General features: G+C 48.0%; 1 protein-coding gene across 1 annotated transcript; it reads left to right on the plus strand.

Annotated features, from left to right (window-relative positions):
• Positions 1–2,880: 2,880 nt before the first annotated feature.
• P3H4 (prolyl 3-hydroxylase family member 4 (inactive)) lies at positions 2,881–21,236 on the plus strand. Its single transcript, XM_083469835.1, has 8 exons — positions 2,881–3,974; positions 11,799–11,948; positions 12,758–12,929; positions 13,784–13,912; positions 15,338–15,483; positions 16,636–16,719; positions 19,709–19,853; positions 20,384–21,236. The coding sequence occupies exons 1-8, from the start codon at positions 2,991–2,993 to the stop codon at positions 20,401–20,403; spliced, it is 1,830 nt and encodes a 609-aa protein (XP_083325961.1). The 5' UTR covers positions 2,881–2,990; the 3' UTR covers positions 20,404–21,236.
• Positions 21,237–21,549: the final 313 nt, after the last annotated feature.

The raw sequence follows: 21,549 nt of genomic DNA on the forward strand, positions 1-21,549 counted from the left end.
AACTGTATCTGGAAAACAGGAACAAAATAATAATACTAATTACTTATACCCCGCCCATCTGGCCAGGCCATCCCAGCCACTCTGGGCAGGTCCCAACAGAATATTAAAAACATGATAAAACATCAAACATTAAAAACTTCCCTAAACAGAACTGCCTTCAGGTGTTTTCTAAAAGTCAGGTAGTTGTTTATTTCCTTGACATCTGATGGGAGGGCGTTCCACAGGGCAGGTGCCACTACCGAGAAGCCCCTCTGCCTGACTCCCTGTAACTTCGCTTCTCGCAGTAAGGGAACCACCAGAAGCCCCTTGGAGCTGGACCTCAGTGTCTGGGCTAAACAATATGGGTGGAGATGCTCCTTCAGGTATATAATCCTATACCTGTCTACTCAGAACTGAACCTCACTAAATTCAATGGTAAATGTGTACAACAGGAAGTGGGTGCCATGGTTCAGTGGAGACGCTCCTTCAGGTATACAGGACCGAAGCCATTTAGGGCTTTAAAGGTCAGCACCAACACTTTGAATTGTGCTCGGAAACGTACTGGGAGCCAATGCAGATCTCTCTTCAACCAGACTCCCCTGCTTGCTGCTTTGCTTCCAGGTCACATTCCTGCAAACTCAACTCAGGCTTTGTCCTTCTAACTATCCAAGAGGCGAAGGAGGGGCCTCACCCATTTGTGGCCTTGATGATGTATTCAATAGTCCAGGTATCTGACAGTCTCCCCACTCAAATCTTCTCTTTACAAGTGATTGATATAAGCACACGACAATCTACAGGTTTTGTTGGACTTGATCAATGTTATTTCACAACAAATTAATCAAAATATTCTAAAAAAAAAAAAAAAACCAAGTCAGTGGGACTTACTTCTAAGTAAACCTGCATAGAACTGGGATGCATATGTTACAAGCGCTCAAGAGTGCTGTGACCTGCGCCTGCAGCAAAGGCAGTCAGAGAAGTCAGGATGATTTTAAACCCTCTATAATGGAAGGGCTTGATAAAAGCAATTTAAAGCAGGATTTCTGCAGGAGGAGGCAGTGTTTGCAAGGAAAGCTGTTTTGTATTCTGCCTGCCAGATCATAAATTGGAAAGAATAAGAGACTATTGAAATACGCTCCACCGGGCTGTGGCTTTCAAGCAGGAAGGGGCTAAAAAAAACCTATGCTGCCTACCATACCTTAAAATAAGGGACAGATGGGAGCTCTGTACATCATGCCAGGAACTGGAACCACGCTTTGCCCTCAGACAATACAAACTCTCTGACCTAGTTTTCAAGTTCCTATTAAGAGTACAGCAGAGGACGTCGTCCATCTCTTTCCTGGACTTTAGGATCAGTGCATTTTTCAAACTGACATTTTTTTTTCATCCAGAAACTATTAAAAAGCGAGATCAAGGCAACGCTACAGCCACATATTTGGATGGCTGCAGCAGAAAGCAAAGAAGATGCAATTCACAGACTTTCTCTGGAGGCAGCGAGCCAGTGTGTGTGTGCGTGTGTGTGTGTGTGTGTGTGTCAGAGGGTTGTGGTTGTCGTTGTTGTTATTTTATACCCTGCCCATCTGGCTGGGCTTGTTAGTAAATCCAACAGGGTTTCCCCAGCCACCCTGGGCGGCTCCCAACAGAATATTAAAAACACGATGTGGTGCCAATATTGTTGGGATGCCAACTCTGCCATAAGCCCCAGCCAGGAGAGCCAGTGGTCAGTCATGGCGGTCACCACACTAGATACCCTGACCCAAAGTATTCCAGGTGCTCAAACTTTTGTTAGAATTTGTCCAAACCTCCCCCATCCCCCCGCCAAGCGGTTGTTTGTGGAGCTGTCCATCTTGAATATGGCAGCAGCTTTTTGAGCTCGCAAACAAGTTTTTACAACCCCATCCACTGAGCTGGAACAACAGCCGACAGTTTGTAAAAACTTTAAAAGCATGAAATATGTCTGAAAAACAGCAAATGAAACGATTTCTAATGCACAAAAGCTCCTGGCAAGAAGAATCCTATTTCCTTCAGGTCCTAGTGCCGGAACGGCCACTTGCCCCTTACACAGCAGTTTTCTTTTGGACCAATTTTCTAATGAGCCCCAAATGAAGGTGCTCTTTCTCTCCAGGAAGCTCTCTACAGGCTGTTATGCACCACGGTAATACTTTTTTAAGAAATAAAATAAATATGCAAGCGATTGGCACGAACTGGACTGCTTGAGGTCTATCCAGACTGGTGTTTGGGGGCAGATATGTTCTGCAACACATCATGGATCAATCATAGTGCATTAATTGCAGGTGTATATTAATGTATTTAATGTATTTCTAATATATTGTTGGAAGCCATCCAGAGTGGTATACTGCCCAGATGGGTATAAATTATTACTATTATTATGATGATTATTATACCACCCACACATCATTCTGCTTTTATTAGTTGCTTGCTGTGTCTGTGGTGCAGAAGAGCACTAGGTCCAGTTTACTGGTGCAGCCTGGATTAGCGATTGAATCCCACCTGCAAAACAGCCACAGTTTGGAAGTGCCTGGCTTGCCTATGGGGTGCAGTGGGGGCTGGTCAATTGAGCAAAAAGGGGCACTGCCCCACCAATCGCAGGGCACATCCACACCATACATTTAAAGTGCATTCAGTGTGCCCGACTCCCCCAAAGAACCCTGGGAACTGCAGTTTTCCCCTCACGGAGCTGCTACCATTTTGTTTAAATATATGTCGCCCATCTGACTGGGTTTTCCCCAGCCACTCTGGGCAGCTTCCAGTAAAACATAAAAACACAATAAAACATCAAACATTAAAAACTTCCCTATACGGGGGCTTCCTACAGGGCTTCTCAAAGTCATATAGTTCTTTATCTGTTTGTAGGCCTCTTCCTTTAGACTTTGGGTTGACAACATTGCTGTTGACCTGCTTTTCCCTGACTGTTTTTAGCTTGCTTGTTGTGTTAGGCTGTGATGTAACTTTGCATTGCATTTCTTTTTTGTCATTCATACACATTGTTCTGAATGGATTGGGGTACAAATATGATCTATCGATCCGTCATGAATGATGCCAGCAGCAAGATAAGGTCTTGGGAGAAGATAACCTTGGTCTCTCCCACAACAAGCAACGTCAACTCGGTAGCTTCTGGGATGCCTCAGTTCAGGGCGCGGGATCATATAGTGTTGATCGGTCTCACTTTTTCCAGAACTCCAGCCCTACTCATGGAGGAAGAAACTGGTGGGCGGAGCCCCCAACTTATCCCGGGCCGCGCTAAGACCCTGCGGAATCCGCCTGGGCTGTCCCGCGCCGCCTTCCTTCCTTCCCCCTGCTTCCCGGAGACTCCCGATGGGCCTCCAAGCGGCTGGGCAGCAGCTCTCGAGCACCGAGCCGCCGGCTGTGCGGGCGGCATGGAGCGGCGAAGCCGGGGGCTCCTGCTGGCTTTCGTGCTCCTGGCCACGGCGGCGCCTGAAGGCGGCGCGCAGTATGAGAAGTACAGCTTCCGCGGCTTCCCCGAAGCCGAGCTGATGCCTCTGCAGAGCGCCTACGCTTACGCGCTGGAGCAGTACGAGGCCGAGAACTGGCGGGAGAGCGTCCGCTACCTGGAGGCGAGCTTGCGCCTCCATCGCCTGCTCCGGGACAGCGAGGCGCACTGCCACAAGGAGTGCGCCGCCAGCGAGAAGTTTGGAGAGGGTGCCGTTTTTGGAGAGCCTGCAGAGGGCGTCCAGGGCGCCCCGGCGCATGGAGAAGACGAGAAAGGCGCCGCCGCCGCTGCTGCGCTCGGCGAGGGCGCACGGCCCGGCGCGGAGTTTGGAGAGCCGGCCGGGGGCGCGGCGGATGAGTGGCGCCGGGAGATGGAGCTTTTCGGGCTCGTCCTGCAGCGCGCCTCGTGCCTGCGGAGGTGCAAGCGCAGCCTGCCCGCCTTCCAGCTCAGCTACCCGCCGGCAGACACCCTGCGCGACTTCCAGCGCCGCACCCCTTACCAGTACCTGCACTACGCGCTCTTCAAGGTGAGCAAATGGGGAGCGCGCGCAGGGGGGGCGTCTCGAGGCTTCCTTGGAAACCATGTCAATTAATTGCGTTTCAATCAAAATATTAGTTAATTAAAATCACTTCTAAACAACATCTAAGCGACATACAAAAATAATATTCAAAGCATATGGTAGACAGTCTGGGTAGCTCAGTTGGTTTGGGCACAGGGCTGATAATGCCATGGTTGCAGGTTCGATCCTCCCCTATGGGACAGCTGTATATTCCTGCATTGCAGAGGGTTGCACTCACTAGATGATCCCCAAGATCCCTTCCAGCCATACAATTTTAAGATCTAAATATTGTAAGCCATGGGTAGGCAAACTAGGGGCCGGTTCTGGCCCAATTGCCTTCTAAATCAGGCCCACGGACAGTCCGGGAATCATCATGTTTTTACATGAGTAGAATGTGTTCTTTTATTTAAGATGCATCTCTGGGTTATTTGTGCGGCATAGGAATTCATTCATTTTATTTTATTTTTTCAAAACATAGTCCGGCCCCCCACAAGGTCTAAGGGACAGTGGACCGGCCCCCTGCTGAAAAAGTTTGCTGACCCCTGTTGTAAGCGTTGTAAGAAGTATTGATGGTCCCCAGAGGTGGTTGACTGTCCGGTGTGTTTTAGTAAAAGCAGAGGCAGGACATCTGTTTTGAGTGGGCAGATCTTATCCCTGAAATACAGGAAAGAAGAACTGATTGGAATAGTCCTGAGATGAAACAATGCGCTTTTCTTTCCCTGTTGGCTACAGAGAGTTCCCAACCATCAGATATTAGGCAGAAAAAGTTTCTGGACAAAGGGAGTTCTTTCCAGAGGTGGGTTTTCACATCTCTTCCTCTGGAGACTGTGCATTTAATTAAAAGATGCCACCACAGAGGATCTAAGGGCCTTCTCAGTACTCTTGTGTTCCCAGAACCCCTTCAATATTTCTAAGAGCAAAATAAGTTCTTGTTCGGTTTCCAGGTTTGCACCGGAGCCTCTTTCTCAGCTAATGTTTCCAGAGCTTCTTCGGATCTGGGGTTCAAAGTGATCAGTAGAAAACATCCAAGGCCTGTTACTTCCGCCAGCCCCTCCAGTGCACATCAGGGGACCTTATCTATGTGTTGCTTCTCATATTATGGCCTTCCTTCCCGCACTCCAACCAACTGAGCTATCCAGCTTTCAGGGAAGGTGCTTTCTGCTCTGCAGTGATACTTAAGCCTGCGTGTGGAAAGGTTACTGTGTCAAGGAACCATAGCCAGTTCCTGTCCCCTGAATGAAAAACCCACTTGTGTTATTAGTTTCATGTAGATTCCCCTCCCAGAGCACCACACTTCATGGTCTTCGCAGGCTATGATTCCTCAACACGTGTACACACACTGCAAAATGAATGATCATTATGTGTTACAATGAAACAGTACAGGCACACAGTACAGTGGTACCTTGGTTCCCAAACGGCTTAGTGGTTGAACAAATCAGCTCCCGAACGCTGCAAACCCAGAAGTAGGTGTTCTGGTTTGCAAACGTTTTTCGGAAGCCAAACCTCCAACGCGGCTTCCGCTTGAATGCAGGAAGCTCCTGCAGCCAATCAGAAGCCGCGCCTTGGTTTTCGAACCATTTCAGGAGTCGAACAGACTCCTGGAACAGATTAAGTTCGAGAACCAAGGCTCCGCTGTACAGTATTTCTAATATGGAAGTTCAAGATCTGTGCTGTTTCCCTCTGAAGACATTCCTTTGCTTGGGGCCCTTTGAGCAAGTTAAGAGCGGGAGACAGACCTGCCTCAAGCAAGCCCCCCCCCCCCCAACCAGCCCCACTGCTCTCAGCACTCCCAAGTCATCCTTCGTTCAAGTTTCACATGTATCCCGTTCAAAGCCCCCGTCACTTGGTATTAGCGTGAAACAGTCACCTCCCCTGACAGCCTTCTATTTGGGAGGCTTCGCAACAGCCTCGGACGTGACAATCTGCAGATGAGGAGTTTGTGCTCATTCCTATGCGCTTTCCGTGCTGGGATTTTTGTGAACTGTTGAACAGTGTGCTCCGTGCATCTTATTCCCCATCCCTGCCTTTCCAAACCTGAAAGGTGCTACTTTGAGAGTGAGGACACTGTTCACTTCCTCCTTTGCTTTGCCTCTTTTTCCTTCTCCCCCCCCCCCCTTTCCCTTTTAAGTAGCTTAATCCAGACAGCCTGGCTCTTTAAATCTGGGCCTCCAGGAGGAGCGTTAGATGAGCAAAGCAGTGCCTTTTGTCAGCAGCTTCTGGTCTCTCCTCCCCTTCTCTTTCTCCCCCCACCCCGCAAATCTCCTTCACCAATGAGGTAGCCTCCCCTGGCTTTCCTGGACCAGAGACATTTCAGATGCCACGTCCCACAGCTTTCAGACTCCTGGATGAGGTGGACACAGTTGCCGAGAGATGATCAGATTCACTTCTGATCTTCCCCGGACTTGTTGTTCCTTGGCTGGAGTTTCCAGGCTGTTTAACCCTTTGCCCATGTACCAAAATCATGCTGGGAAAGCGGCTAGACTTTTGGGAAGATGCCAGATTTTGGTGCACTTTGGGGCCTGGGGGTGTGCTCTGCAATGTACATCACATGCAATAGAGCAGGGGTCAGCAAACTTTTTCAGCAGGGGGCCGATCCACTCTCCTTCAGACCTTGTGGGGGGGGCAGACTATATTTTTTTTTGGGGGGGGGAATGAACTAATTCCTATGCCCCACAAATGACCCAGAGATGCATTTTAAATAAAAGCACACATTCTACTCATGTAAAAACATGCTGATTCCCCGACCGTCCATGGGCCGGATTTAGAAGGCGATTGGGCCAGATCCAGCCCCTGGGCCTTAGTTTGCCTACCCATGGTCTAGAGCAGGCTTCCTCAATCTCAGCCCTCCAGATGTTTTGAGACTACAATTCCCATCATCCCTGACCACTGGTCCTGCTAACTAGGGATCATGGGAGTTGTAGGCCAAAAACATCTGGAGGGCCGAGGTTGAAGAAGCCTGGTCTAGAGGAGCCTGGAGATGTGGTGGGCTGGTTTCAGGAGGGCAGTAGGCCTCATTGTGGTTTGCTGGGGGGTTATCCACACTGTCTCTCCTATCCAGGTTCTCCAGCACCTGCTAGAAAGCACACAGACGGGGGGTGGGTGGGTGTTGAATTGTGTTTCTCTTGCCTAGTATTAGAAATTAGTGACTGGCGCAGGTCCAGTTGCAACCCTGTGGAAATCTTTGGATGCCAGGTTAGCAACTGACATCTCCATCTAGCTGGCTTCTCCAGCTCTCTTAAGCAAGTAAGCAGAAGAGCTTATTTATTGCATTTATATCCCACCTTTTTCTCCAAGGTGTACACGGTTCAACCCCCCCCTTAGTTAATCCATGCAACAACCCTGTGAGGTAGGTTAAGCTAAGAGGCAGTGACTGGCCCAAGGTCACCCAGGGAGCTTCATGACTGAAGTGGGGATTTGAGCCCTGATCTCCTAGGTTCTGGTCTGACACGCTAACCACTACACCACACTGGCTTCCTAGAGTAGTTCTGCTATGGGGCAGCTATATAAAGTAAGTAGGTAAATAAATATGGGGTAAGCAAAAGGAGAAGGCTCTGAATTATTATTTTTTCTTTGAAGCTTGAATTTGTTTTATTCTGGATTGTTTTATTTAAGGCTTTAATGTGTTGTAGACTGCTTTGAGATTTTTTTCCTTTAAAATATAAAGTGGTATAGAAAATCATCATCATCACAATGCAAAAAAGGTGCCTAGGCATTCTGCTGTTGCGACCGCAACCTAGGTTTATTTATTTTTTAAAATAATTTTTATTTGGTTTTACAAATTCATTCACACAACTGAAATTCTTGTGGATATTAAAATTAAAACAAGATTCTTCTGAATCTTAGGACTTCCCCCCTCCATTCCATGGGTTCTTTCAATACCTTTGTCAACAGCATATTATAAATTCATCCAAATTGCAGTCTCCCATTGTGTCCAAAGTCTTTGTAACTTTGCAAGGTCTATTTAAAGCCTGCCAAAGAGTTAAAGTGTTTACAGTGTTCTTTTAAATACAATCTATATTTGTCCCATTCTCTGCTGAAGTTTTGATCCTCCCGATTTCTGATTTTCCCGTTCAGTCTTGCCACCTCTGCATAGTCCATTAATTTCGTCTGCCAGTCCATCATCGTAGGCATCTTGTCACCTTTCCAACTCTGGGCAAGCAGATCCTTGCAGCTCTAGTAGTGCACATAAACAGACTTTTCAATTCCTTCGAAGGAAGGTAACCTATGTTTAAGGTGCCATTTGGCAATTAGCTTATGTATCTGAGTTTCTAGCACTGCTCTCGCCTCTTTGCTGCTGACCTTTGGAAAGGACTGTAGCTCAGGGATAGAGATTTGCATGCAGAAGGTCCTGGGTTCCGTTTCTGGCATCCCAAGGTGAGACCTCTTGCATGCATAGCTGATGCCCTGCCTCTCACCTTCGACCCTTCTGATTCAAATTAAGCCCCTTCTGCTGTCCACCCGCAAAGTATATTCAGAGGCTCCATGGAGAGGAAGCGTTGAAAGAGGTCTGTTGGAAGGGCAGGGTCCCATGGGTGGGGCCCCTTCTCCATTGTATTCCCAGCCTCATTGCCAGTACAGTCGTACCTTGGAAGTCAAACGGAATCCGTTCCAGAAGGCCGTTCCACTCCCAAAACGTTCGGAAACCAAAGCACGGCTTCTCATTGGCTGCAGGAAGCTCCCGCAGCCGATCGGAAGCCCTGTAGGACGTTCGGCTTCCAAAAATAGTTCACAAACCAGAACAGTCACTTCCGGATTTGCAGCGCTCAGGAGCCAAAACGTTCGAGAACTAAGGTACCGTATTTTTCGCTCTATAATACACACCAGACCACAAGACGCACCTAGTTTTTGGAGGAGGAAAACAAAAAAAAAAATATTCTGAATCTCAGAAGCCAGAACAGCAAGAGGGATCGCTGCGCAGTGAAAGCAACAATCCCTCTTGCTCTTCTGGCTTCTGGGATAGCTGCGCAGCCTGCATTCGCTCCATAAGACGCACACACATTTCCCCTTACTTTTTAGGAGGGGAAAAGTGAGTCTTATAGAGCAAAAAATACGGTATTTGAAAACCAAGGTACGGCTGTATTGTCAAGAAGTCCATGCAGGCACAAATAGGACTTTAAAAAACCAGGTCATATATGGCCTTTGTAAAGTCAGGTTTACTACTATTGGAAATAACTTAGGCTTTTAATACTTTACTTTTTTAAAAAAAACAAACCCCAAAATCAAATAACTTTAATACGGTCAATGACCAACCCAGTTTCCAGACCTCATTAGAAACCTTTTCTCAATTTAAAAAAAAAAAAAAACTTGCCCCGGAAAATTTGCAGAGATACATTTTTTTAAAAAAATGCGAGGGCAGAATTGGCTAAAGAGAGGGCTGTTTTAGACAGGTGAGGGCAAAAGAAAAGAAGAAGGTTTTGCAAATCCGCATGTCTCTTCCCTGTGCCACCAAATGGCCTGGAGGAGAATCCAAGAAAACCAGCAGAGATAGTAGGTTGTCCCTGTGCTTTTCTGCACCCTGAATACAGTAGCTCCTTTCTTCCCTCTGGAACAGATGAGATGCTCCCAGTGGTGAGCCTTCCTTCCCACGTCACCATCCTGGCATTTCACACCCTGATGAGAACAGCAGGCATGAACTTCATGGAACTTTTCAGATGAGAGAGAGAGAGAGAGAATGCCATTGTTGGTGGCAAATGTGTTTTTTTACTTCAAGTGTTGGCACTGGATGGCAGCCTGGCAGTTCTGTGCTGCTGACTCAGGGCTTTTAGTTTAATGGGTACGGAAGTCTGCTTTTTAAAACTCCCAGTTTGTAGGGATTGCTTTCCTCTGAGCACATAGGTATGCAAGCCATTATCTCTTTTTCTATAACTTATTTTTTTATGTTGTGTCTCAGGTTTCACCGTCCTTTTATTCCCCTGCATGATCTCAGAGGGGACACTTTCGTTCCAGATAATGGCTCTGCTATGTGATCACACTCCATTAGTATTTCATGAAGAGCATGACATTCTTTCTTTCTTTTTTCCCTCTTCCCCTGCCCAAGAAGGAAAGAGCCCATTTCTAGGCCGTAAGATGCAAACAAAGTCATTGCTTCGTACAGGCCTACCTCAGCTCCTGAACACCTTGGGAGTCGAATATTCTGGCTCCCAAATGCCGCAAACCCGGAAGTGAGTGTTTGCGAACGTTCTTTTGGAAGCCAAATGTCTGACAGTGCTTCCGCAGCTTCCAGTTGGCTGCAGGAGTTTCCTGCAGCCAATCAGAAGCCGCACTTTGGTTTCCGAACGTTTCAGAAGTCAAATGGACTTCCGGAACGGATTCTGTTCAATTTCCAAGGTACAACTGTATTTGCTTCTAGACCAAAAACAGCCCGACCTCCCCTTCAGAAAGGAATGGAGATTAGTTGTGTTCTGAAGCTAGCGACAATATTTTGTATGGAAAAAATAGAAACGGGACCAATTGTTTCGAAAACATTTAGGTAAATTTCAGAAAAATAAGGATCTGGGGCAATGCAATCCCACAAGTGCACACACAATCCCTTGCAGTCTGCGCTTGTTTCAAAGAGGGTGCAAACTGCGTAATATTTAGTGAAAATTTTCAAAACTTTGTTCCAGTCCCTAGTCTTAAGAACCGCAATTGCCTTTGCATAGGTCCTGCCAGCAGGGGCTGATGGGAACTGGAGCCCAATAACATCTGGAGGGCCTTAAACCACAGTGGTACCTCGCAAGACGAATGCCTCGCAAGACAAAAAACTCGCTAGACGAAAGGGTTTTTTGTTTTTTGAGCTGCTTCGCAAGACGATTTTCCCTATGGGCTTGCTTCGCAAGACGGAAACGTCTTGCAAGTTTGTTTCCTTTTTCTTAACACCGCTAATACAGTTGCGACTTGACTTCGAGGAGCAACTCATAGAACGCAGTGTGGTAGCCTTTTTTGAGGTTTTTAAAGACTTTGGTGAGTTTTGAAGCTTTTCCAAAACTTTCCCGACACCGTGCTTCGCAAGACGAAAAAAATCGCAAGACGACAAAACTCGCGGAACGAATTAGTTTCGTCTTGCGAGGCACCACTGCATATGTCTTCAGGTGGTAGGTTAGCACCTCTCACTGAATGACGACCTGATCTAATCCTGATCGCAACAGCAGCATTTTTTTTTTAAGATAATCTTTATTGATTTTATGATTACATATTATACATATACACATTACTTTTCATTTACATTTACTCCTAAGAGTTGACTTCCCTCCTTCCTTCTTCTGGCTTTTTTATGTCGTCTTTAAGTTTTTTGCATTGTCTTTACGATTTTGTATATTGTTGTTCTTCTTCTTTCAACTTTATCCGTACAGTGTCTATATACAAATAAATCTTTCTGTATATACACGTCTTGCTGTTTGTCTATATTCATTTACAGATACAATTAGTTACCTTGATTTTATTTTACATTTTAATTCATATTGTCATTTAACATCCAATAAAGTTTCTCCTAAGTTCCCATTATGAGATTTATTTCCATTCTACTGATTTCACTATTTCACCTTATCCTATGTATAACATAAATTTTTCCCATTCTTTTTGGAATGTTTCATTACCCTGTTGTCGAACTGGAAACAACAACAATTGCCAACAGTAGAAGAGTGGCAGAATGCAGAAATAGCCAAATATATGCAGAAATAACCAAATTAAACAGCAGCATTGCCATATATGGTAAAATAAATTTGGAAGTGGACCCACCAAATGCAGGTTAGGGCCCTGGGTCTGGAAAGCATGAAGCCCTCTGCTTGAACTACTTTCCCTTGTTTTTCTTAGGCAAATAAGATTGAAAAAGCCGTGTCAGCCGCTCATACGTTCCTTCAGAAGAACCCCAAGCACGAGATGACCCAAAAGTACATGAACTATTACAAAACTATGGTCGATGTGGACGAGTACCTCATAGACTTGGAAGCACAGCCCTATGAGGTGAATGGAGCAAGGGAGGTTTTCAGGGGTGGCTGGGGAAAGAGGGAGCTGATTTCCTGGAGTGGGACCACAGTCGGAAGCCTTATAGGAGAGTTCTGGAAGTCTCCTGGACTCCAGCTGCCATCATCCCTGGCCATTGGCCACGCTGGCTGAGGCTGATGGGAATTGGAGTCTCAACAACGTCCAGATGGCCTCTTATTCCCCATCCCTGCCTTCAAGGGCTTGGATGTACACAAGGGCAAAGAATCAGGGTTTTTGTGGCAGGCAAAAGGTGTCCATTGTTGTGGAGGGTGGGCCTGCTAGTTTCCGCAAGCCTCTGTGAGCCAAAAACAAGACTGAACCAATCTGTAGTGCTTATCTGGCTGGAAAATGAACAAAATAGGGAGCTGGATAGAGTTGGGTGTGTAAAGAACCAAGAGAACATTTCCCCTCCGCCAACAAGTGGCAGAACCTCAGGAAGGCAATTTGATAGTGGAGAATGATGGTTCATTCAACAAATGGATTCCTCTCCCAGTTTAATATCATAGTGGACTTGGCTGTGTTTATTCAGTTTGGTCAAAAACTGTGTTGCATACAAAGTCAAGGAATGAATAAAGAATAATAATATATATGTATGTTTTTATCTTGTGCAGTCCGCCTTGGAAGGCCTTTGGACTTAAAAATGACAGCCTAAACCTGTTTTAAATTAAGAGATGAAAAAGAAGGCTCAATGGGGCTTCACCCTTTTATGGCCATTCCTTGTTAAGTTCCAGGTCTGTGGGCTTCTTTGTTCAACCTGACCTGCCAGTCTCCCTCCTCCCTGTTTTCAGACTGTTTTTGTGCGAGCGGTGAAACTTTACAACGCTGGAGATTTCCGGAGCAGCATTGCCGACATGGAGCACGCCCTGTCTCAGTACTACAAGACCTACGAGAACTGCTTGACTGGCTGCGAAGGCAGCTACGAACTCCGTGAATTTAAGGATTTCTACCCCGCCATTGCAGGTGAGGGCACCGGGGAAGGGGCAGCCATTAAAGGGAAGGGCAGTGATGGCTGCCATCACAACAAAGGAAGGCCACTGAGGGAAGGTCAACTCAGGTAGGCATGGCAGTCTGTCCTTGATCTATTCTGAGCTCTCATTAGCCTGGTGGTTGTTTCTGGTGGCGTCCAGTGTGGTGCTGTGGTCTAAACCACTGAGCCTCTTGGGCTTGCTGATTGGAAGGTTGGCAGTTCGAATCCCCGCAACTGGGTGAGCTCCCATTGCTCTGTCCCAGCTCCTGCCAACCTAGCAATTCGAAAGCACACCAGTGCAAGTAGATAAATAGGTACTGCTGTGGCGGGAAGGTAAATGGCATTTCCATGCACTCTGGTTTCCGTCATGGTGTTCTGTTGCACCAGAAGCTGTTTAGTCCCTCGGCCTGAAAGTGAGATGAGCGCCGCAACCCCATAGTCGCCTTTGACTGGACTTAACCATCCAGGGGTCCTTTACCTTTTACAGGCATCCACAAACTTATGTGTGATCATCCATTCTTGTCATGGTAAACTATGACTTGGTCCAAGGTCTCAACTTGGCTCACTCCTTTGAGAGAGCTAAATGGGAGCCAAACCCAGACATATCCAAGGAAAGTGGAAACTTTGGGGGTAGGTATGGGGAAGTATACCTGGGCTTCTGGAAAAGTGGGGAGGCTGTTACAGCTGCATACATTTGCCTGTTGAGCAAATTAAAAGTTAGCTGCAGAAGACAATTCCATAAATGGTTAAAAGGTGATAAAATCTCTGGAGCTACCTGGCAACCATCAGTTGATATATATGTTTAACCTTGTGGATTCCTTCCTTCCTCTACCCACCCTCCCTCCAGATCACTTTGTCGATGTCCTGCAGTGCAAAGTAGACTGCGAAACCGACTTGATCCCAAATGTAGGCGGCTACTTTGTGGAGAAGTTTGTGGCCACGATGTATCACTACCTTCAGTTTGCGTATTACAAGTGTGAGTCCTCAGGGTGGGGAGGAATGTTGCTTTGGGGAGGGTTGGTTGGGTAACTAGCAGATTATTGTGGAATTCTCTAGTTTAGGATCTGGCCAGCATTCCCTCTTCTCCTCGCCCCTATCCCAGAGCAGAGCTAACTTGTCCTGTGCCCCACACACTCCATTTCAATCTGCGGAACTGGCACTGTTCCAAGTACCAAAATGCTCATTCTGCACTTGTAAGTAATCAATCTTTTCAGTGTGGCAGCATCTACACTTTGGAACTCCCTGCCACTTGACACCTTCACTGTGCCTTAGATGTTGACATGTGTGTTTCTTTTCTTTCTTTTTTACTGTTAATTAAGCTTATCTTTAAATGTATTTTTAAATATATATATTTAAAACCTGGCTTTTATTTTTTTAAGTGATTTTTCCATCAAAACAAAAACAACAAGAAACAATCAAGAAAATATTTTCACCCACATTAAATGCTTATAGGAGAATTTCTTCTGTCGCATTAACTGGCTTTTTATTATTGTAATCTTTCTTGTAAGCTGCTTAGAGGCTTTACTGCAATCAAGCAGCATATTTTTTTTAAAAAAAATGTTTAAGAAAAAATGAAAAATCACCCAAGCTGCAGAATGCCACCAGCATAACAGAAGATAAAAATAGTCCACCAGGTTTATCAGATTCCTAACATCTTAAGAGAATTAGAGTTCTCTATTCCTCCACTCATTATGGCATCCCAATCTCTCTGATGTTTTTGCAATTCCCAGAGTGGTTTGACAGTCGATCCCTGTATCCATGGAACTCTGGGAAGTGTAGTTCTTGCGATAGAAATAGGTTCTCCTGACAGCTCTCAGCACCGTTAACAAACCCCAGTTCCCAGAAGGTTTTGGCTGTTAAAGTGGTATAATAGTGCTTTAAACGTATGTTGCAGATATATCCACAGTTGCATCTAGGTGACGTCATAGACTGAGGTGGTGTCAGGGGGTGGGGTGGGCGAGATTAGAACACCCAGAGTAACCTGTCAGTAGGGCCAGCTGGGGCTAAAATTACTTTGGGGGCTAGTTCTGGCTCACAACATGCCAGCTGGCCTAGAGGACATTTTTATCCCTGTCTTTCTCTTCTCCCTTACCCCTTTTACCTTGCTCCCAAACGATGTGTATGTTACATTATGACTTATTTATAAACTGCGTTTTGGGCCAAAGCCCCCCAAAGACCAGCACATTTTTGCAAAAAAAAGCAAACCAATCAAAACAATATAAAATAGCAAAATCACCAAATGTTGCCCATCAGTCATCCTTGATATGAAGGTGGGAGCTGCGTTCATGCTCTCGCCAACAGACAATGGGTGAATGAAGTGCTTCTCCCACTAATTTGGTGTATGTCTGTCTGTCTGTCTCTCTCTCTCTCTCTCTCTCTCTCTCTCTCTCTCTCTGCACAGTGAATGATATCAAGAATGCCGTGCAGAGTGTGGCCAGCTATATGCTCTTTGACCCTGGGGATGAGGTCATGCAGCAGAACCTGGTCTATTACCGCTTCTATCGGGAGCGCTGGCACCTGGAGGAAGGCGACTTCAACCCACGGCCGGTAAGGGCGTGGCTAGGGGGCTGCCTTAAGGAGTAGCCTATTGCAGCAAAACCAAATGCACCGAATTTTTCGCTCTATAAGACGCACCCGACCACAAGACGCACCTAGTTTTTGGAGGAGGAAAACAAGAAAAAAATATATTCTGAATCTCAGAAGCCACAAACAGCAAGAGGGATCTGGCTTCTGGGATAGCCTCTTGCTGTCCTGGCTTATGGGATAGCCGTGCGCAGCCTCCCCCAGGCAGCAGGATAAAGGCTTCCCCTGCCTAGAAGGGGCTGCGTGCAGCTAAGGCAGAAGGCTCCCCCAAGAGCCACGCTCCCTTTAAAGAGCCACGTGGAGCGTGTGTGTGGCTCTTGGGGGCTTTTCCCCAAGAAGGGACTGACGGACTGCCCTTCTCCCTCCTCGGGGAAAAGCCCCTAAGAGCCGCACACACGCTCCACACAGCTCTTTAAAGGGAGCGCTGAGCAGAGCCTCCCGCCTGCATCCGCTCCATAAGACGCACACACATTTCCCCTTACTTTTTAGGAGGGGGAAAGTGTGTCTTATTGAGCGAAAAATACGGTACATTAGGTTTCCAACATCCCAGAGAACGCTGTCCCTTGGCGTTAAAAATACAGAGTGGTTGAGGCAACCCAGCCAGATGGGCGGGGTATAAATAATAACATGATGATTCTATATTAAATTAGAAATTGTGCAACCTATTGTGCAGAGCATCTCATTGTGCATTCTTATGCACATTCTGCCCATTTTTTTCCTGCTTCCTCTTGTCACGGGGAGGGCCAAAGATCAGCCCCATGACCACTGGAAACCTCGCAAGCCCCTTTGGAGATTTCAGCAGCTGTCGGCTCCAGACTTTCAAGCCATTCAGTCTTGAAGCTTCCTTCCTTTTAAAATGAAAGCTAAGATCCGGGGTTCGGTGCTCAGATTTGCAGTGCCCAGAGCTGAATTAACAGAGCAGCTGGGAAAGTGTTTTCATACTTAGAATTGTAGAGTTGGATGGGAACCCCTTCCAGCACAGGGATCTTTTTCCCAGAGTCGGACTCGAACCCACAGCCCTGAGATCTCGTGCTCTGCCTATGGAGCTTATCTCCTTGGTGGGCCTCCCTTCCTACCCTACCTTCCTCCAACGACTGACTTCTGTCTCATTCACAGGAGGCCTTGCGCTACCACAACCAGACATCTGCGCAGAAGAAGCTCTTGGAGTTTGCCAGGCAGTATCTCCAGCCAGACGATGAGGTGAGAGGCCACGAGGCCAGAGGCAGGATGACGTGGCGGCTGCCAGAATGGTTTATGAGAGAGGCCCAAGCTCATATCCTGGCTTCCTGGGTGGCTTGGGGCCAGAAACACACACACACACACACACACACACACACGGTCTCTGTCTAATGCGAACCCAGGGATGGGCAAGCTCCAGCCCTCAGGGCCTCCCCATTTTACTCTCCAGGCTATTTTGACCAAACCACACCTACCTGTCAGAGGCGAGAGGCAGGTAAAGGCTGGGTCAAAAAGGTAGCTGCAGGAACCGCCGATCAACTGACCTAACCTCCGCCACAGGAAGAGCAGTGGGGATAGGAAGGTGATAGGCCAGGCATTCCCGATCTACGGTTCGCAGACCACTAGGGGCCCATGAGCTTCATTCAGGTACTCTGTAAAAAATACAATTAAATGTGGTTTAAAATCATGCAGAATTCAGCCCAGCACTTTACAGTTAAATAAAATATGAAATAAAAGCAGGCATTCAATTATCTTGTTACCAAACGGGAGAGGGCATAGCAAAAACAAGTCCTGCAGCACCAGCAAAGTTTGCAGATTTATTGTGGCAATGGTCCCATCAGATCTACCAAGGTGTTAGATATTATTTACACATGGGAATATACATATAAAACTAACGTGGCCTGCAACAGAATGTTGTAGTGTGAAGTACCGTTCAGGAAGACAGCCATGCCTTTTCTAAGTTACAGTGGTACCCCGCAAGACGAACGCCTCGCGAGACGAAAAACTCGCAAAACGAAAGGTTTTTTTGTTTTCGAGTTGCCTCGCAAGACGAATTTCCCTATGGGCTTGCTTCGCAAAACGAAGCTTGCCCCGGGGACAGCAGGTCTTCTCTTTTGAAGCAAGGGGCGGCGGGGAGAAGCGATCTTCTCCCCGCAGCCCCAGGTCCGGGGGCAGCGGGAAGCGCTTCGCGCTGCCCCCGGACCTCTTTTGAAGCAAGGGTTTGCGGGGAGAAGCGATCTCCCCGCAGCCCCTTGCTTCAAAAGAGGTCCGGGGGCAGCGGGAAGCACAGCGCTTCTTCCCCCCTGCCCCAGGACCTCTTTTGAAGCAAGGGGCTGCGGGGAGATCGCTTCTCCCGGTGCTCCGAAGCCGGGCGGGGGGGAGGGAACACCTTCTGAAGGCAGGCGGGGGGCGAAAGTCTTTGCTCCCCCTGCCTGCCTGTCCCGGAGGGCTTTTGAAGGCAGGCGGGGGGAGCAAAGACTTTTGCCCCCCGCCCGCCTTCAGAAGAGGTCCAGGACCTCTTCTGAAGGCTGGCGGGGGGCAAAAGTCTTTGTCCCCCCTGCCTGCCTTCCCAGGGGCTTTTAAATCGCCCCGGACAGCGGAGAAGTCCTCCGCTGCCCCGGGGCGATTTTAAAATGCCGCCTGCCAGCATTTTAAGATCGCCCAGACAGCGGAGAAGTCCTCCGCTGTCCCGGGGTTTTTTAAAATGCTGGGGGTGGGAAGAAAAGCCCTTGTTCCCCCCCCCCCAGCCTTCAGAAGAGGTCCGGGGACAGACTGTCCCCAGACCTGGTCTGAAGGCGGTTTCCCTAGGAACGCATGAATTGATTTTCAATGCATTCCTATGGGAAACCGTGCATCGCAAGACGAAGAGACTTGCGGAACAAATTAATTTCGTCTTGCGAGGCACCACTGTATTCCCTTTCTCCTCCTTCTCTTCTCAGTGGCGTAGCGTGGTGGGTGCAGGGGGGGCCAGCCGCACCGGGCGCAACATCTGGGGGGGGCGCGCTCGCACTCTCAGCTCTCTGCCCCTACCTGGCTCACTCACTCTCTCTCACTGCAGTGCTGGCTGTGCGAATCTGATCCGAGCCACCGGGTCGCCGTCCACTGTGGAGGGGGGGGTGCCAGGCGTGCGGTGCGGAGAGAGAGCAAGGGACTATCTGGGGGAGGGACAGTGCAGCAGCTGCCCAGCGCAGCACTGAGCGCGGGAGAGAACCACACCAGCCCAGCCCAGGCAGCAGCAAGAAGAAGCTGGCAGCGGCGGCAAGTTAGGGGTTAGGGGGCGCAAATTACTTGCCTTGCCCCGGGTGCTGACAACCCACGCTACACCACTGTCTCTTCTTCTTCTCTCTCGCACACAAATTCTCCATGTTTCTTCTAATTGGGGTTTTCCAAAGGCAGCTGATACCTCTCTTGAGGCTTGATGCCCACCTGAGTATCAGCACTTGGAGAATGAGTTCACTATTAGCATAAAGAATATAGATGCAATCATGATTTCACTGCCTGGGCATCCAGAGAAGCCAACTCCTTTGAGTTCTTTTCAGTCTTGCTCATCTCACAAACATCTGTAAACAATCTTAGGTGATTTATGGAGTTCTTACTTTACATACAGGAAATGCTAGGAACATCGTTTTGTTTTCTAATTGTTTATAGCTTGGTACAGTGCTACCTTTTTTTCTAAAAAAAGAAAGAAAAAGGTTGGCAACCTTGATTCGTAGATAATGTTTCGCTATAAATATATCACACCGCTCGCCTATACAGTGGTACCTCGGAAGTCGAACGGAATCCGTTCCGGAAGTCCTTTTGACTTCCAAAACGTTCGGAAACAAAGGCATGGCTTCTGATTGGCTGCAGAAAGCTCCTGCAGCCAATCGGAAGCCCCGTCAGACCTTGGGGTTCCAAAGAACATTCGCAAACCAGAACGCTCACTTCCGGGTTTGCGACGTTCAGGAGCCAAAACGTTCAACTTGCAAGGCGTTCGGGATCCAAGGTACGACTGTACTAGGAGGAGTCAGCTCAGTTCCAATCGACCTCCACCTTGCCACAGCTTCTTGAGATTACATAAGGCATTATCCGTGTGATTTGATGACTTTTTGAAAGTCATGTGGACTGGAAACTTGGTAATCTTTTGATATGGGATTCTACGCCCAGCTTCCTCGTTCTGTGGAAGCAGCACACACTCTGCCTTCTCAAACTGTTCTGCTTTTGTGTGACATGTTCTCCTTTCCTCCCTCAGGCGGAGGTGAGCGATGGTGAGGAGAGAGCGAAGGATCCGGCCCTGCCATCGGATGCCGAGTTCGAGGGCATGGGTGACTACGAAGAAGGGTTTTTGTCCCAGTGGTGGCAGGAGCCGAAATCGAAAGGCGACAAGGCCGACCAAGGTTATTAATAGCAACGTTGAAAGGCCGGACCTTTCTCCCTACTGTGTGGCTTGGTCCTGTGTCCACACTCCTACCCTCCCTCCTGGATTCCTTCACACCCCTTCCTGTTTGGCATTGTGCCTTCCCTCCTCTCTGTGTCTGCAATGTGCCGCCTCTGCTCCCATCCATGTGTGTCTGTCCAGCCATTCGCCTGCCGACGACGCTAAGCTTGGCTCCGGAGCCCGGGCAGCTCCCAGAAGGCATTGCAAAGAGCATTAGTAGGATAGGAAAGGAGAGAGCTGTCGTGGCTCCCCGGTGGGTTTGTGCCAATTCTCCTGCATGCCCCGCGGGCCCCTTCCTCTTGCTTCCGAGTTCCGGAGCTGGCAGGTGGACTCTTGTGCATGCTGCATGGATCCTGGAGGGGGCAGCAGTGAGCACGCGCATCATGGCATGACTTCTCTGGAGAGTGCAAGCAGCATTTTGGCAAGTAGACCTGCACCTGCGAAGGCTGAGGACGGACTCCTTTAATGCACTGTGTTCTTTGTTCACAGAGACAGAGGGGCTCGAATGAGCGGTGTGGTCCCTGCATCCTCTGTAGGTGAGGGGTGTGTGCTCTGATTCCTTGCACCCACCAGGGTTGAAGTGGGCTGTCTGGAACCGGCAGATGCGCCCCTGATTGTGTTCCAACAAGATCCCTGCCTTGGGAACCTCACCCTCCTGGCCCTTGTTTAAGATTCTTCCAAGGCTGGGGGTCTTCTACCTCCCAGTACCTCCTGCATAGAATTTTCCAGTCCACCCCAAATGCAATTGGCTGAGCATGGGGTGCCTCTGAGCCAATCCAAGGTGCTGTGTTTTTTCCCCATGGTACTTCGCTTTAGGAGAGCCCTGCTTCGTAACAAACCTCCATGCAAAAGTGGGAGAGGTGACCAGCACAGCGTCTGCTTCTGGTTTCACCCTGGGCTCTGCCAGTGTGACCTCAGATATGCTGGGAGCCAGTGACTTTGGCTATTCAGGCAAACACACACGGTAGTGATCTATCCAACTGGGTTTTTTTAGTGCCACTGATTTCCCAACAGGACCAAATGTAAGCCATTGACCCTTTCCTCACAGAACATTGGCTCTCTTAAGAACCAGGCTCCCAGCATGCATTGCTCTGGTTTTGCCAGGTACTGACTGTTCAGATGGTGCGCTAGACCTCAGCAGGCGCCGGCTCCCTTCTGACATGGTTCTAAAACAGAGCGATAGGTACGTTCAAATTGGCTTGTCAAGTGCCTTTTTAAACCTCACAGAGTTGCCTTTGTAATGTTGTTGTCAGTTAATTTAATTTGTTTTGTTTTTTCTTGCATTGTACAGATTTGTTACAATTTTAGCTGGATTTTAATAAAATACCTCCCAGTTCTTTTATGACTGTCTTCTGAATGTGTTGGTTCTTTTTCTTTTTTAAAGACCTGTTATCCAAGATCTGCAACCCTTTACCGTCTTACGGCTTAGATAAGAGCTTCCTTTGTAATTATTTTGTGTGGCAAGGCAGTGGAGGTTTGTTGTTGTTGTTGTTTAGGCGTTTAGTCGTGTCCGACTCTTCGTGACCCCATGGACCAGAGCACGCCAGGCAGTCCTGTCTTCCACTGCCTCCCGCAGTTTGGTCAAACTGCTGGTAGCTTCGAGAACACTGTCCAACCACCTCGCCCTCTGTCGTCCCCTTCTCCTTGTGCCCTCC

This window comes from Podarcis liolepis (genome assembly GCF_965112155.1).
Source record: "Podarcis liolepis genome assembly, chromosome: 13".
Taxonomy (NCBI): domain Eukaryota; kingdom Metazoa; phylum Chordata; class Lepidosauria; order Squamata; family Lacertidae; genus Podarcis; species Podarcis liolepis.

Excerpts from the sequence above, each read along its gene's own strand:
- P3H4 (XM_083469835.1), top strand. The coding sequence starts at position 2,991 with ATGGATTGGGGTACAAATATGATCTATCGATCCGTCATGAATGATGCC. Across the intron at positions 3,975-11,798 it reads TGCACTACGCGCTCTTCAAG|GCAAATAAGATTGAAAAAGC; the intron begins GTGAGCAAATGG and ends TGTTTTTCTTAG. Across the intron at positions 12,930-13,783 it reads TTTCTACCCCGCCATTGCAG|ATCACTTTGTCGATGTCCTG; the intron begins GTGAGGGCACCG and ends CCCTCCCTCCAG.